The following is an 18,102-nucleotide window of genomic DNA, read 5'->3' as shown; positions in this document are numbered from 1 at the left end:
CACCAGCCACACCACTAGTATCTCCACAGACAATCACAAACATCCATGCCCACGGCGGGATTCGAACCTGCAGCCTTCTGGCTGGAGAGCGGATACACTAACTGCTCGGCCAACCAGGCCGCATCCATCAAACAATTATTTTGGCTAAATGGATTTTGATTGTATCTGGGATCTGTTAAAATTTGTTGAGCCATCAACTTTTGTTTCTTAACTTTATGTATGAAGCATCAAGATCAGACAAAATTTATCCAAAATGTTAAGAAATTAGATAATGCAGTATTGAACTTTCAATTCATTTTTAGTGTGTAACAAAAGTGTAAACTTGCTAAATTCATATTCGTATTTCCCAAATGTCTCCCCTTCCCTATCACATTCAAGAATCTATGGAATTGATTATCTGCAGCCAATAAAATCCTGGATAATCTGGATTCATGATATATAACAAATCAGATTTAGTTACAGAATGATGCAGTGAATTGGGAGAGGAATCTGAACTAGACACACTTCTTACTAGAAAAGAAGGTGATTGGTGTGATAGCCAGCAATCCAAACCCACACAAAAATGAGCAACTGAAACAATCCAACACACTGGTTTCTCCCTTTTCCAAACCACAACACACAACAAAGAGGAGTAAATTATTGAAATTTAGCACTTAGCGCATCAAACAGTATCAGATTTCTTTTCTGCTTTAAAGATATTCAGCCTCCCCCATCTTTCAATAAACAGCAATTTTTCATGACATCAGGATTCCATTTCTGCAATTTAATGATACTGGTCAATCTGTAAAACATGTGATCCTAGAATTCTCCAATCACAAGATATGGATTACTTCCCATAACTGCAATTTCCATTTTAACTCCAGTCATAAACACCATATTACTTTAACACTAGAGAGAGAGAGAGAGAGAGATAGAGTGTGGTGACAGATATGGGATTATATCTGAATGTGTTCCAAAGCTTACTACTTTACTTGATGTATTTATTGTTTTAGTTATGTATTACCCCTCAAAATTACAGTGCTGTCAGTTTTAAAACACTGAATATATCAATAATGGCAAATCTAAAATTATTGAACCTTAACAGATGTAAATTTCATAAATCATATACACCAATTAATTACACCATTAAACTGCAAAACAGAATTTCTTTATAAATTACAACAGAATTTGTTGTAATTTATATACCTTAGTCAAATTTCATTATTAAATCAGTAATGCATGAGGCTTTTGAATATTGTTCTCAGTATTCACACAGCATTTGTTCCACTCATTCACATTTCAGAAAGACTGACCAAACAAAAAAAGAGCATATTTAATGAATCTTTTATTCCAGTTTCACCATAACACACACACACACACACACACACAAAATAAAAAAATAATAATTTCTGGCATTTTATTTTACAGGTTATATGGACATGCCTAAAAATTATATACATTTACAGTGGAGTCATAATTAACTGATCTAAATGAAAATGGGGTAGTCAATTAGTGGAGAACATGAAATAAAAACCATGCAAATATGTATAAAAATCCCAGTGTACTATCATAAGGTTGTATTAAAAGATAACTATGTGCATTTCAGGTACAAAATTGTTATGAATAAAAGTGTTTATTACTTGAAGGAATATATTCTTTGTGAATAATCTGGTGAAAAAATGTGCAACACTGTTCTCAACTTCATGTTGGTTAATTATGACTCTACTGTATCTTAAAATTTAAATATAGTGAAAAATATTACAATGACAATATAGTATGTTCATTCATTTCTGAATTATGGTAATATAGGCATGATAGAAATATTTTCCAGATTTATATAATGACTTTTATGTAGTTTAAAGATGACATGCTGAATACTATATTACATATTATTTACAGACAGTAATATTAAATGAACACATCTATTGGTCATTATTTAGTAATATTCAAAACATTAAAGGGATGTTATGCAGTTTTTCAAGTCCACAACAGAGACAACTGGTTGCAGATTATAAATCTTTGCTAGTTCAGAAACTTGCATTTTCACAAATGATTCTTTAGCTACACTTACAAAAACTGTTAAATTATTAATGTCAATGCACTCTGGCCTTTTTCCATAATGAGAAAGACTCTGCTGACTATATTTCTTTTTTGAACAGTGATGACCATATATATTATCTGGATTCTTAAAAGTTCTTTTTCTTTTTCTTTCTTCTTCATCACAGTGGCTATCTTTCATGGTGCTATCATGAGAAAGAACATTTTCATCTGAGCTATATGCCAAATGATCAACTGAAAGCATTGGAGCTGAAGATGGAGACTGAACACAGGGCTTAATTGTCAATTTCTGATTGGGATGAGACTCTTCATGATGACGTTTAAGATAGCAAATATATACAAATCCTTCATGACAGTGGCCACAAAAGTAGCGAGAATCATGATTGTATAAAACGTGTTTTTCCAATAAATCTTCTCGCTGACCAACATAACTACAATATAAACAAGAAAATGGTGCACACTTGTCTACTACTACTTCACTATCAAAAGAAGCTTCACCATTAGTCTTGGTGGCATCTGTCCCTTTTCTCATTTCATCTTTTTCTTTATAACTGAAAGGCATATGAGAATGAAATACACGCCAGTGACTAATCATGTGATCAAGCTTTTCTGCTTTTCGCCCACAATAGCTACATGTCAAAGGTTTAACAATACTATCTGTACTTCCCTTTGCAGTAGTTTTACATAAACAGCCACTAGAGCACTCATATGTAAATACAGCTGACTTTTTATTTGGATGCTGGATAGTTTTCTGTGGCATTCTAATTTTCAGAGGATGCTGATGAGTTCTTTTAACAGCTACACTTGGTGCACTCAGCATTGCTGTAGATGATTTATTCTCCAAAAATTGTATGCTAGGATGTTTTTCTCTACAATGTTCTTGAATCATGTCTGCTGTGGCCATCTTCACTCCACAATAGTCACATTTCACAGATTTTCTAAGGTGAATTCTTCTTACTCTGAATTCTTTATTACTGTGTGACTGTTTCCAATGATCTTGTTGTTTGCGTAATAAATCAGGGCCTAATCCACAATAACCACATTTATAACTGTTCAAATCATTGAGAATTTCTTCTTTATTTTCTATGTCAGGAAGATAAAACCAAAAAAACATTTGCCCTTTATGGAGTCTCTTCCAATGCAATTTCATATTTGATTCTGATGATCCTCTTTCCAAACAATGACTGCACTGATATCTTAACTCTTTTGGTTCACTGAACTTATATTTTTCAGATTGACTTTTAGTCTGAATATGCTGAACTTCCTCAATTGTACATTCTGGCTGAAAGGGATCTCTATCAGCATCCCTTATATTAGGCTTATCTCTAATATTTATCACAGTACAGGTTTCAGCTTCACCCTGAACTTTCACATCATAAGCCTCAGCATCTTTCATATCTGGTAAAATATATTCTCTGGTATGGTATGAGTCTTGGAAGTCACTTTTATGTGGTTCTGTATGCTTTTCTGTACTGTTAGATTCCTGCTCAACTGGTATATCTAAGTTAGATTCATCCAGTCTATAATGATAGTGTTTATCATTATCATCAGGTAATATTATTTCCACTTCATCATCACCAATGGAATTATCCTCATCGTTTCTTACAGAACGTTTTTTTGTTTTTTCATTATGAGGTGAGCAGTATTCAGTATCTTTTAAGTCGATAGTTAAACAACTTTCAAGGTTTTGAATTTGAGTGTCATGACTATCATTTAGAGTTTCACCTGTGTTGTCAGCTATAGCAAAGCATGTGGCATCACCAGGGTACTGCATTTCCTTTTTCAGAATTCTGACAGGTTTATCTGAATGCCTTTGATGTATATGATATTTACAAGTATGGAAATGTGCATAATGCCTTCTGCAATAACAGCAAATAAAAACCACAGGCTTTGATGATGGCTGAATCTTCTTCATAGGTTCCTGCATAACAGTGTCTACCAATTTGGAAGAAATGCTTTCCTTTCTGCAACAATGAGCTTTCTGACAATGCTCATGTTTATCTCTGCTGTTATCAAATTTTTCAGGTATAGCTTGAGAACATGGTAATGACTGGAGAATGTTGCTTCTCTCCATATCAAGTTGAACAAAATCAGTACTGTTATCAGCATAAGAGTTATTTTCAGAGAAATTCGACTTTTCCTTCTTTTTATATCTTCGTGGCTGTTTTGGAAGTGCTTTTTTCCCCTTTCGATTTCTTTCAATTGTATCAACAGCAACTTTAGCCACTTCCTCATGAAATTCCACAGGCTGAATATCAGGAGATTTTAGTATTTCAATGTTATCAATGTGTGTATGAGCAACTTTCTCGGAATATTTTTTTTTGTACTTTCTTCTCTTTTTTATATTTTTATTGCTTTTTTCAAGCAAGGCGAGATCAAGACAGGGACAAATAACTTGTTCATGAAGTTTTAGATGCATAAGGAATTTAAAATCTGAATTAACTTCAACAAAGCAAAAAGGGCAAACTACACGCTTTCTGTGATGTACCGTGTGTAAGTGATTGATATACAGCCTAATATTCTTCTGTTTTCTGTTACAGTAAGGCAGAATGCATATTACTTCTTTACATTGTGAACAAGAATTAATATCACTTTCAGTTTTCTCATCTATCTTTAATTCTGAATCCAATCTTTCAACATCACTATAAATGTCTTCTTTATTCAAACCAGGATAGTAGTCCCCCTTCAGTTTATAAATATTTATGTCTGGCATGCATACCACACCTGCAGTTTCTTCATTACATACTCCTATTTTAGAGGTACTGTCAATTTCAGAATTATTTGTTGGATGTAGTTCTTCCTCCCTAGTAATTTTGGCTAGTTCTTTTTCATCACTATTCTTTTCTGTATTATCAATTTCTGTTGGTGCTGATAAACTTATTGCTTTATCTTCTTGGATACCTGATTTTTGAGAACTTCGTACATACATTTCAAATGGTTGATCAGCATGAAAGTTACTCACATGGAGAAGAACTTCATCACGAACATCTGAACCAAAGAGACAGTACATACATTGAAAACTGCTAATACCATGTAAGCGATAGTGCTTTATTAGCCTATCTATTGATAAAAATTCTACCCGACAATAATAACAAGTGAATACAGACACAGCTTTATGAGCATTTTGATTGTGACGTTTGAAATCTACAGGGTCATAGGAATCAAAATTGCAACTTCCAACTGCACATCTATATGGCCATACTTGATGATTACCTTTCATTCCTGCCTGTTCACATGTTGGTTGTAAAGTGGTTATAACATTACAACTATAGACCTGCTTCTTTCTAATATCTATATCTGAATGACATCTTTGGTGCACTTGCACATGGACTTTAGTATTAGCTCTATAAAAGCAAAGACTGCATTGATATGTTCTTTTTCCATGAAACTTAATCATATGTTCTGTCAGAAAATTATCTGGATCAAATTCAATACAGCAGTAAACACAATGAACTTTTTCACCAATATGCTCTTTTTGATGATCACTAAAAAGATTATCACTGTCACAAGTAAAACAACATTCTTCTTGCATACACTTAAAAAAGTGCATTAGTTTTTGTGCTGTGAGCATAATTTTTAATGCTTTTAATGATTTTAATTCTTCTGCATTTTTCTGCTTCCTTTCCTTTTGATACATAGGTTTTATCTGTGAGCTTGGAGATGTAGGAATAGATGACTGTTCTTTATTTTTTTCAGTTATAGGTTCACCATCATAGTCTCTTTGAAATGATAACACAGAAACTTTAAATACAGAAACTTTAATATTATCACTTTTAGAAGGGCTACTGTCACTGTTCCCTGTATTGCATGGTTTTTTAAGTAGATGAACAAATGGTTTATTTATTTTCAATTCATTGATTACAGGACTGCTTGGTATCAGAAATCTGTTAGTTTTTGCAAAGGAATTATTGCATGTATGTAATGCCACAGAAGGCTGAATTTCAGTAGAATCCATTAATGGTGTTTTCAATTCATTTTCTTTTTTTACAAAATTTAATTGTTCCGCATGCTTTTTTGATTCTGGAATATTAGATATAATGGGTGCAGGTTCATTGTTTAAACATGAAGAAACTTCAGACTCCTTCTTTATTTCATTTTCAGTTAAAATTATTTCACATAAACCAGAATTAATATAAGACAAGTCTTCATTATCTTCATCCTCTTTATCACAAAGCTGATTTTTGGAATGTGATTCGAATGAAGAAGTTTCACTATATGCCTTACTATATAATGAAACAATTTTGGATGATATTCTATCATATGACTCATCTGATGATACATGGTGCTTTTTACCATTTACCATTTCAATAATAGGTGGAGTGTTTTCAAAATCAAAATTTTTCACTTCATTTACATTTGAGGGCACACTGTTTGGTCTTAAAGTACCTGAAAAAAAAAAAAAAATCATTTTATAATAAGTTCTATACAGATGAATATTCTAAAATTCATAAAATTCAGTATGAGTGTAGTTAATATTTCTTGCTGGAATTTCTTTGTCTGAAACTTGGGTGAAGAGTGATATCAATATTTGAGTAAATTTATGACTATTGCAGATTGCATGAATAATGAATGCTTTTTGTAAATAAAGAAAAAAAAAATTTTTTTTTTTTAAATAAAAAAAAAATCATGGGGTGCTTAAGGGTCAAAGCTGTATAACTGAGAGGAGACCTCCACATACCTTTAAAGGAATGCGGAAAACCGACCAGGGCTTCTGACCTAATATCCAATCCTCGTGGTGCATCCTGTTGGGTGCACCTGGATACTGAACGAACGAGAATGGGCTGGCAATTTGGGATTTAGCCAACCAAATTGTATTCTTACTGGCTTAAACCAATATACAAAATGATGGTACGACATGACAAAATTTCATGCCATCTTGGGCGTCACCTGGTTAAACAAGGCCCCTTGTTTTCGCCAGGGTGAACAGTGAAAAGTCAGCTACTGGAACAAATCTGAAAGCACACCCCAACTCAACGTCAATTAAAGATTGGTACCAGAATTAAAGATTGGTACTATCAACATAAGAAGCCTGAATGGCAAAGAAATGGAGCTAGCTGAGGAATTAGATAAGTACCAGATCGACATAATAGGGGTGACTGAAACAAAAAAGACAAAAACTTGTGAGATCTTTCTGACTGATAAATACAAAATGTTATATTCAGGCAATGACAATCAAGGAAAAGAAGGGGTAGCCATAGTATTAAACACTAAATACGAGGCTAATCTTATTGAATGGCAGGCAGTCTCAAGTAGAGTGATGTGGGCAAATATTAGAATGGGGAACTGGACAATGAGACTTATTTGTGCCTATGGTCCCACAGAAGGCTCTACTAAGGTAGAAGTGGAGGAATTTTTTGAGGCTCTAGAGAAAGCTACTGACACAAGGAAAAAGGAAAAGTTTGTCCTATTGGGGATCTAAATAGCAGAGTAGGAAGTGATTGTTAGACATACAAAAATGTTTTGGGAAAATTTAGAGAAAAGAGCAAAGCTAATAATAATGGCAAATACCTATTGGATTTCTGCTCAGGACATTGATTGGTTATTACTAACACCATGTTCCAACATAAAAATGTGCACAAATTCACATGGAGAAAAGAGACAAGGAATAAGAAAAGTCTCATTGACTATGTTATTGTTGATAGTGATGTTTTCTCCCTGGTGCAGGACACCAGAGTGTACAGAGGATTTGAAATTGGAAGTGATCACTATTTAGTCTTGAGCAGGATAAAATTGAATTTCATATTGAAAAGAATGACATGTAAGAAAGTTTTAAAGCGAATAAAAGTTGAGCAGCCCTCAGATGTGAACTGTAGACTAAAATACACAAAGATTATTGAAAAAAAAAAAAAATGAAAGAGTTTGAGAACAAGAACCAAACTTGGAGATTCAGTGGCAAGCCTTGAAGAAAACCCTGATTGATTCAGCAAGAGAGGCATGTGGTGAGGTTGTCTGCAAGGATAGAAAAATCAGAACTCCATGGTAGACACTGGAAGTTAAAGAGGCAGTGAAGGAAAAGAAGAAAGATATCAAAAGTTCCTGTCAAATAAGTCAGCTTGTGCTCTTACAGAATACAAAGACAAATATAAGAAAGCTAAAGACTGTGTAAAACTAGCTAAACAAAAGTCATGGGAGAACTTTGGCAAGAACATAGAAAATAAATATCAAGAAGATGCTCTTACAGAATACAAAGACAAATATAAGAAAGCTAAAGACTGTGTAAAACTAGCTAAACAAAAGTCATGGGAGGACTTTGGCAAGAACATAGAAAATAAATATCAAGAAGATGGTAAGATATTCTGGAGGTTGTTGAAGAAGATTAGAAATGGAGAAAAGAGTGTACTGTAAAAGGAGTTAGAGATGATAAAGATGACATGCGAACAGGAGAAAAAGATATCCTTGAAGTATGGAGTAATTACTTCTAAAAATTGCTAAATAAAATTTAGCAATTTTTAGAAGTAATTTAGCTAAATGAAATTTTTTACCACAATGCTAAATATAGCACTGTGGTAAAAAACACTCAACAGGCATACAGTCAGGAATACATATCCGTACTTGAAGTAGAAAAAGCCATCAAAGGTTTGAAATGTGGAAAGGCAGCAGGAGTAGATGATATTCGACCAGAAATGCTGAAGTATCATGGTATAAAAGTCTTACAGTGGCTGCACTCCATAGTTCAGAAAGCCTGGACAGAGGGACAAATTTCCGATGATTGGAGTAGAGCTCTCATAGTACCCATATATAAAACGGGAAATAAAACTGAATGTGAGAATTACAGAGGTATTTCCCTACTGAGTGTTCCTGGCAAGATTTATGCAAGTATACTTAAGAAACATTTGAGAAGAACTGTGGAAGAAAAGCTGAGTGAAGAACAAGCTGGATTCAGGCCAAATAGAGGCTGTCAGGATCAGATCTTCACTTTACGACAAATAGTCGAGAAAGCATGGGAATATAACAAAGATCTGTATTTAAGTTTTGTCAATATGGAAAAGGCATATGACAAGGTACCAAGAGAGAAGCTATTCAATACGCTACAGTTATATGGTGTCAATGGGGCATTATATCAAGCAATAGTTAGTCTTTATTTGAGTTGCAAGTCAGCAGTTAGAATTGAAGGAAGTACAGGAAGGTGGTTTAATGTTAAATCTGGTGTGAGACAAGGATGTACATTATCCCCTCTGTTATTCATTATCTATATGGATCACAATATGAAGGAAAGTGGTATTAAACATGATATCAGAATGGGAGATGTTAATGTCAGCTCTTTGCTTTATGCGGACAGACGATGTTATACTTCTAAATAAATCCACTACAAGTTTGCAAGATTCCCTGACTAAATTGAATAACTGTTGTAATAGATATGGTATGAAGGTCAGCAATAAAAAGACAAAGACAATGAAAATAGGTAGAATCTTTGAAAATGTAATTTTCAAAGATTCTGCCTATTTTCACAAATTTCACCTATAACACAGGTTCCCCATTCAAAACACAGTTTTGAATGGGGAACCTGTGGAACAAGTAATATATTTCAGCTACTTATGCATGATTTTTAGATGGTAAATTAAATATGGAAATAGACAACAGAATAAACAAAGCTGGTATGGTAGGAAGTCAATTGAATAAATTCATATGGAATAAGAGAGAAATTAGTTGGAACACTAAATTAGCTGTATACAAGACAGTGTTCAAACCAGTTTTAACTTATGGATCTGAGAGCTGGGTCAGAAGTAAAACACTTGACCAAAGACTAGAGACCACAGATATGAGAGTCCTGAGAAAGATTAGAGGCATGAACAGATAGCATCAATGGCAATATCATATTAAAAACGAGTATATTAGGAAAGAACTTGACATTGTCAGCATCCAGGAATGCGTTAGCAGAGCAAATCTCAGGTGGTATGGTCACTTGAACAGAATGGACGAGGAAAGATTAGCAAAACAAGTGTTCTGTGCCAGGTTGGCAGGAAAACGACTCAGAGGAAGACCAAGATATAGGTGGATTGATACGGTGCAAAGTGCCTTAGACGATAGAAATATAAGATCTGATAATGGTGGAGTCTTGACAAGTAACAGACTGATTTGGAGGAAAATTGTAGATAGGAAGTTAGTAATGATGTAAATTTTTCATGTAGTACTATCATATCCTGTACACCCCTTGAGGGTACATGTCAGGAATTTGATGGTGATGATGAGAAAAAATCACAGATTCAATGTTTTATCCTTATCACATGGACAACCTAAAGAATGTATTATATAACTGAAAAAGAACTATTTTTTTCTGATGACAACCCCACTCACAAAGAGTTAACTTATAGCATGGATGGACTAAGATAGATTACTTAAGTCTGCTCTAGTGACTATAGTTCTTTTTCCAGATCATTTTAGACCTCCAACAAGCAAAGTTGTAGTCTCACACAAGACAATGAAAAATCTACCACCTAAAGACATTCAAAAACATCAGTGCTTCAGTGGAACTGGAATTCCAAGTCTATTGACTAGATATCAGAGATACTATCTACTTTTTCCAAACTAGATTGGTATATACATTTAAAAAGTCAACTTCTGGAAGTCATCACCAAGAGGTAACAGAGAACAAATCTCCATTGTGTGCTTATTAACTTATTTTTGCCTTTTATAATCTATACATTAATGATATTGAGAAGGATTTGACAAGTGACATACAGCTATTAGCTGATGATGCAAATAGGTAGGGAAATCAGGAATGCTGCTGATATGCAGAATGACTGGAATAGGCTGGAATTGTGGACATGAGAAAATACATGTCAGTTCAATGTCAATAAAGGTAAAGTCATTCACTTCAGCAAAATTAGATATCCAATGTCATGTTATATTGGTGGGATTATGCTAGAGATCTTGGAATGTTAGTAGATAGGAAGTTGAAGTTCAGGGGGCCATGTAGCAACGATTGCAAATACAACTCAAAAGATAATTGCAATCCTGAAATGAACTTTGACATGTAAAGATAAGGATGTCATTTTGCCTCTTTATAAGGCCCTGATAAGACCTCACTTCGACTATTGTACGCAGATCGGGGCTCCTGGTTTCCATTGTGATTCTGATACAGTGGAGAGAGTACAAAGGAAAGTGTTAAAAATGATATCAGAATTGTGGAATACTGATTATGGACAGATTGATAATTTGTAGACTGCAGACACTAGCAAAAGGGAGAAAGAGGGGTGATATGATTGAGACATAAACTTCTGAAAGGGTCATACAGGATTTCAATTGATGGGATTGTTCATTTTATGGAGGGTGGGGAAAGGACAAGAGGTCATTCTTGGAAGCAGAGAATGAATGCCACTAAGAAGGAGGGGTGAGGGCTAGATTTTTCTCTCATAGAGTGGTGCATGATTTGAATGGATAGCCATTAGATGTTGTGAGTGCAAGCAGTGTGAATGAATTCAAGAATAAGTATGACAGCTGGTGCATGTAGTATGTGGCTTCCCTTGATGAGTCCCTGACTTCCTGGAGATCTCTCTTAATAATAATCCTCTACACAAAAGGTTACAAGACCCATAGCATAATGTCATGTGTGAGCAAATGATTAAGTAGAAAGAAGTAGTCCATTAACGTTTCTTAAAAAGTTGGAGGATTGTACTTATTGAAAAAAATAAGTACAACCAAAGAAAAGAGAGTAGATGGAATGATGGAAGATGATGAGGTAGTTCGTCAGATATGTTTTGACTTGGATGTTGACCTGTGTCTGCTATGGTTCTTATACGATCAGAAGAAAAGTTGGAGGATTGGAAGCAGACAGTTCAACAGAACAATGTATAGAAAGTACCTACAGAAGGTGCAATGTGAAAAGAGGAGTGCCTGTAGGAAAGTGAATGAAGGCAATCTCTGAGAGAGGGATCACCTATTAAGCAGATTGCCTAATAAGTGACCCCTTCTGTATATTATCTAGAATTCTTAGGGTGGTTTTGGATGCACCACCCCAAATGTGAGAACAGTATTCCAAGATTTGTGAGATCTGGGACTTATAAAGTGTTACGAACTGAGGAGAGAAATGGTGTTTGGAATGAGAAAAAAAAAAGTTTTTTTTAGAGACTATTGATGCAATATGTTTGTGCCAGGATAAGCTGGATGTGATAGTCAGCACAAGAATGGGTAACTGATCTTGAAATAATATTGGAAGATTATCAAATATAAGTGGGAATGAAGTAGGATCTTTCTTGGAGATAATAAGGCAGGAGGGTTACCACTGAAATTTACTGTCTTCATCCCACTTGAGAATGGTGAGAATTATAATAGCAGGTACACTTCTTTTAACAATGTAATAATATATTCATTGTGACAATGTCAAAATATAAAATTATTATTATAATATGGACACCTCCATGGAGACCAAAGACTCATCACAGGAGACTCGATCTATCCACACAATCTATCACACCTCTCCTTGAACCCATTAACAGACAAAGCACTCACAACTAACTCTAGCAACCCATTCCACTCATTCACAACTCTCCAAGCAAAAAATGTCTAGTCTTCACACTCCTACTAACCACACCTTTACTCTACTTCCAGGGATGACCCCCCCCCCCCCTTGTTCTGTTTCCTCTAGCCAAGTGCTGAAACATTTTGTCTGCATCATTCCTATAACACCCTTTAAGCAACTTAAATGTTTCTATCATATCCGTCTTTTTCTCCTATCAGGCATCTTTCAACCCACAAATCCTTGAATCTATGTTCATGGGGAGCATTCCACAGACCATTCACCATCTTGGTAACTCACCTCTGAATCCTCTCCACCGCTTCCTCATCCCCAAGAAACCCAGGGGACAAGATTTGAGTACAGTAATCCAGATGTGGGCATATCGAGGCCCTATAACGAGGAATAACAATTTCCTTATCTCTACATGTTAATGTGTTCTTCAATAGCCAAGTAATCTTATGGGCTACCTTAGCAGAATGTTCTCTAAACTTTAGCTCTGTCTATCACCATGCCCCTAAATCTCTAGCTTCATCTATTTCCTGGAGTACAGTGCCATCAATGTGATACATGGCTTTTAATCTATTTTTCCCAAAATGCATAATTTTATATTTCTCCACATTAACTGAAACCCATTATCTTTTGTCCAACCTATTTAAATTGTCCTGAAAGTTTTCCACATCACCTTGATTAACTATCTTCTTCTTCTCTTCCGTCTAAGACGGGTTGAGTCTTCTCTTGAGCAGGATCTTCCAGTCTTCTCTATTCCTTGCTGTTCGAAAAAGTTCCTTATATGTTCTGCATCCCGAGATGTTCTTTATTAATTTCAGCCAGGTAATTCTTGGTCTTCCAGGTCTTCTTTTTTCAATTGGAAAAGTATTGATTAGGACGTTAGGAAGTCTGTCTGCATCCATGCATACAGTGTGTCCAAACCATCTCAGTTGTTGTTTTCTAATTTTTTCTATTATTGTCTTTTTATACAATAGTTCTTGTCTGACTGTGATGTTTGTTTTCTTTTCTATCCAACTTGTTCTATTTATTTTTCTTAAGCATTTCATTTCAAATGCCAGCAGTTTTTTCTCCAGCAGTTTTTTTTTAACTGTCCACGCTTCTGCTCCATAGATGACTGTTGGTATAATTATTGCTTCATATAATTTGATTTTGGCTTGTTTAGATATCTTGTTTGTTTTCCAGATTTTTCTGTAATTTTCCCATGGTGGTCCATCCTATCGCTATTCTGTGTTTGATTGCTTTGAGTTCATCTATTGTTTCTGTTAGTTTTGATCCAAGGTATATGAAGTTGTCTACTTGTTCTAATTGTTCTCCGTTTAGGGTGGCTGAGATGGTAGTTCTGTTCCTCCCTATTTTCATCACTTTTGTCTTTTGTATATTTATTGTCATGTCATATGTTTTACAGGTTTCATTTAGCTTGTTGATCAACTTTTGTAGTTCATTTGGGGTTCTTGCAAGAAGGACGAGATCATCTGCATATTTGATATTATTAATGTTTAAACCGTTGACATCGATTCCAGGCTCATTGTCTATTACTTTCTTTACAACTTCTAGATATATGTTGAATAGGCATGGGGATAATGGGCATCCTTGCATTACTCCTTTTTGGATCTCTATGGGTTCTGTTGTGAGTGTGTCCTTTTTAATTATTGCATTTGTCTTAGAGTAATATTTTATCAGAAACTGTATTATATATTTGTCTATTGCTTTTTCTAGTAGAATTTTGAGAAGGATTTCTCTGTTGATGTTATCGAAAGCTTGTTTAAAGTCCACAAAACAACAATATAGTTCTTTATGGTCTTTCCAGCTGAACTCTGCTAGTTGGTGCAATGTGAAAATTTGGTCTATTGTTGAATAGTTTCCTCGGAAACCAGCTTGTTCTATGCCTATCATTTCTTTGTAGGTGTTTTTAATCTAGTTTGTATAATTCTTATGAATATTTTATAGGTGTGAGGGAGTAAACTGATTGGTCTGTAATTTCTGCAGTCTCTTTTGTCTCCTTTCTTGTATATTGGGATGATCTTTCCAGTTCTCCAGTCATCTGGGATCTCTCCTGTTTGTAGTATTTTATTGAATAGGGTTGTTAAATATTCTATTGATATGCTGCCTCCATATGACCACAGTTCAGTGGGGATAGTATCAATGCCTGGTGCTTTGTTTTTCATCTGTTTTATTGCGTATCTAACTTCTTGTAAAATTTTTGGGTGATCATTATTTTCTTCTATTGTTGGCATTGTAGTTTTGTTTCCTTGGTGGAAGATAGTCTTAAAATGGTTTGACCAGATTTTTCTTATATATTCAATATTCCCGGCTTCAGTCATCTTGTTGTTTATCATTGTTACTGCTTTTGCTGAGAATTCCTTTGTAATTTCTCTTACAGTATCATGGAAGTCTTTTAGGTTGTTTTGTTGGTATGCTTCTTGGCATTTCTTAGCTTTTTCTTCTAAGCATTTTTCTTTGGCTTTTTTGCATAGGTTATCAACTTTATTTTTTAGTGCTCTGTATTTTTCTCTATTCTCTTCATTGTTTTGTTGGTTTACAAGTATCTTGGCCTCTCTTTTCTCTTCTATGGTAGCTATGATTTCTTGGGTTATCCACTGTTTGTTTATTTTGGGTTTGGAACCTAGAGTGTCTTTTGCAATTGATAACACCGTTTCTTTTCCTTCTTCCCAGAATTTTCCGCTGTTCTGTAAGTTGGAGGGTTTTAATTTCAAGCACATCTGTTCTAAAAATCGACTTCTGTTTGAGCTATCTTTTAGTTTTGATAGGTTGATGTTTTCTTCTTTTCTGATATTATTTTTCCTGTTGAATTTTATCTTCACTTTGGCAGTTAATATTTCGTGGTCAGTGTCAAAATCAAAACTTCTTAATGTTCGTACATTATTTATTGATCTTTTCCATTGTTTGTTTATGATGATATAGTCTATGCAGTTCTTTATATTACCATCTGGGGATGTCCATGTATATTTATTATTAGGGCGTTGATAGAACAATGTGTTTGTAATCATTAGATCGTTTGCTTTACAGAAGTGGAGTAATTGTTCTCCTCTGTTCATTAAGCTCTCTATATCCAAATTTCTCCATCACATCTTTTTTGTCTGCTGTGAACTGTCCTATTTTAGCATTAAAATCTCACATCACTATCATGAGTTCTTTTTTTTTTGGGATTATCTATTTCCTGTTGTAGTTCTTCATAGAAATTTTCTATTTCTTCCTCTGAATGGTTACTGTCTGGTGCATATATTTGGATTATTTTAATTGTTTGACCTTTTTCTTTTGCTTGAAGTTTGGCTGTTATTATTCTAGGAGACACTGGGTTTATTTCAATTACTGAGTGTGTAAGTTTCTTTTCAATTAGTAATGCAACTCCTTTTCTGTGTATGTTATCTTTTCTTCCTGAGAAGTACAGTCTTCCTTCTGGTAAATCCATGAATCCATCTCTGCACCAATGTGTCTCTGATAAACCTAAAATACTCCATTTCAGTCTTTTAAAATTTTCCTGGACTAATTGTAATTTTCCAGGTCGGTATAGTGATCTTATGTTGAGGGTGGCTACATGTTTCACATCCTTGGCTGACCACATTGCTGATTTCTCACCCACTCTATGTGGTCTTTGAGTAGGCGCGTCAGTTGTCCCGTACGCAATAGCACTATCTTGGTTTGTAGACTTTCTCCTGCTCATGAAAGTTACTGGCATAATGATGTAGCCAGCTTGCCATGCTTCTGCTACATCCTTTGGTCCACAGCTCTTTATTCTTTATTCAGAGCAACCCATTTGGGTTTCCCCCATCTGCCACCTGGGGGACGCGCCTGGTAGGAGTGTGGTCTCCCCCAATAGATTAACTATTACTCTACCTAATTTCACATCATCAGAAAACAACTGAATATTTCCTGATATGGGATAAACTAGATCATAATGGATTGCTTCAATTTATTACTTTATTATTTATTATACAGATACTTCTAATGAAAGACCAGCTGTGGAAGGAGCTGCACTGTGACTCTCACAATGTCTGGCAGAGTTTTCTCTTAGCTCATTTACAGGCAATATAATAATGTTATTAATGTGATTTTTTATGTTATTTTTAAATTAGTGAAATTTATTACAGTTGTGATTTGGGTATTTCCACTGAGTCTGAAGACTCGATGTGGGTGACCCATCAAAGTTTCTCAATGTCTAGCACAGCCTCTTAAAACTCATTCACAGTGCATTTTCAGAATTACTTCTGCTCACTGACCACTAACATAAGAAAAATTCAATTTTTATCCCCTTCTGCTAAACCAGTCAGTACAATTTCCTTTATCAAAACTCTATAAAATGACTTTACCAAGTGATATATCTTTACTGCACTCCACTTTTCCACCTATTTACCAAATTCTGTAACTCTCATGTTCTCTTATTTCATCTTTCAAAACCCAGAAGACTTGTTTTATATAAATCCTGCAGACTTCAGAGGGGAAAAGGTCAGTAGTATGTTAGTAATATGATTAGGTGTGGGCCAGAAAAGGGGAACATACTGACATTTTTTTGAAAAGCTGGAGGTTGTAGTTGTTTCAGAACACTTTGTGGGGTGGCTGATTTGGAAAACAAAGGCAAATGGGATTAGAGAGAAGCAGGTTTGGTGCATTTGCAGTTTGACTATAATGTAGGCAGCTGTCACTTCTATTTTAACATGCCCATTGAAAAGTAGAGAAATGATGGATGCCAATGTAAGAATAGAGTCCATGAAAGTAACTATAGAAAAGACAGAATTGAAACAGACCATCTTTGAGACAGTGGTTGAAATGAGTTAATCAGAGAGGGATCATCTATCAGTAGAATCACTATCCTCTGGACAGCATTAAGAATTTTCTGGAATGCTTGTGCACCAGTCCAAACAGGCAAAATGTATTCTGGGAAGATTTCAGATATGAACAGTTAGTAGCTTGAATAGAAAAGGATGTCTAGTTTTTTGGATGCTGAGGAAGCTATTGATATGTTTATCCTGGAAAGCTTGAGGTGAATGTCAGTCCAAGGAGAGAGATCTATCTAGTGAGTCATGAATTATTAAAGGTGAGGGAAGATAAAGTGAGATCTTTTTGTGTGAAAGAAGGCAAAATTGCATTTTGTTAGCAGTAAGTTTCTAGACTGAAGAATAATACAGAATTCACTGTTTTTTCAGGCACTGGTTGTAGAAGATTTTAAAACTTAGAAACACTGCAGGATTTGTTGAATGAGTAGAAGGAATGGAGTGTATTATTATCAGCAAACCTGAACAGAATTATTGGTCAATGAGTGGTCATTCAAGGTTACTCCTGCATTAGTGAAACTAGCGAGGAAGCCATCCAGCATGAGGCGCAGAAGAACCAGAGAGAGAGCTGACTACCCAATTATAAAAGGCAGAATATAAACTGAAGGATGGCAATTACTTTTGTGATTCCTACTCACTAAAGAAGACTATAAATTTAGGTGATGACTAATAAATTCATGTTCTACATAAACCTGTAGTATGTTAATATCATGGACAGGCTAAGGATTTGTTTTATTTTTAATTATTTATTTTTGGTTAGTCCAGAAACCCTGCTCTAGAGACCAAATCCCAACTTTTTCAAGCCACTTC

General features: G+C 34.9%; 1 protein-coding gene across 6 annotated transcripts in view; it reads right to left on the bottom strand.

Moving 5' to 3' along the window:
• Positions 1 to 1,029: 1,029 nt before the first annotated feature.
• Positions 1,030 to 18,102, bottom strand: part of LOC150107182 (uncharacterized) — a 141,700-nt gene continuing 124,627 nt past the window's right edge. For 3 of the 6 annotated variants that reach the window (XM_090391717.1, XM_090391716.1, XM_090391718.1), the window contains exon 3: positions 1,030 to 6,423. In XM_090391717.1, the coding sequence (XP_090247843.1) occupies positions 1,934 to 6,423 (4,490 nt within the window). In that variant the 3' untranslated portion in view covers positions 1,030 to 1,933. The remainder of the gene's footprint in view (positions 6,424 to 18,102) is intronic. The other 3 variants (XM_090391721.1, XM_090391720.1, XM_090391719.1) reach the window with 1 other exon arrangement.

Source organism: Typopeltis vanoorti, chromosome 4 (assembly GCF_054136105.1).
Source record: "Typopeltis vanoorti isolate ZY-2024b chromosome 4, IOZ_Tvanoo_1.0, whole genome shotgun sequence".
NCBI lineage: Eukaryota > Metazoa > Arthropoda > Arachnida > Uropygi > Thelyphonidae > Typopeltis > Typopeltis vanoorti.
The sequence above is the reverse complement of the archived record's forward strand: the minus strand, read 5'-3'. Positions and strand labels throughout refer to the sequence as shown.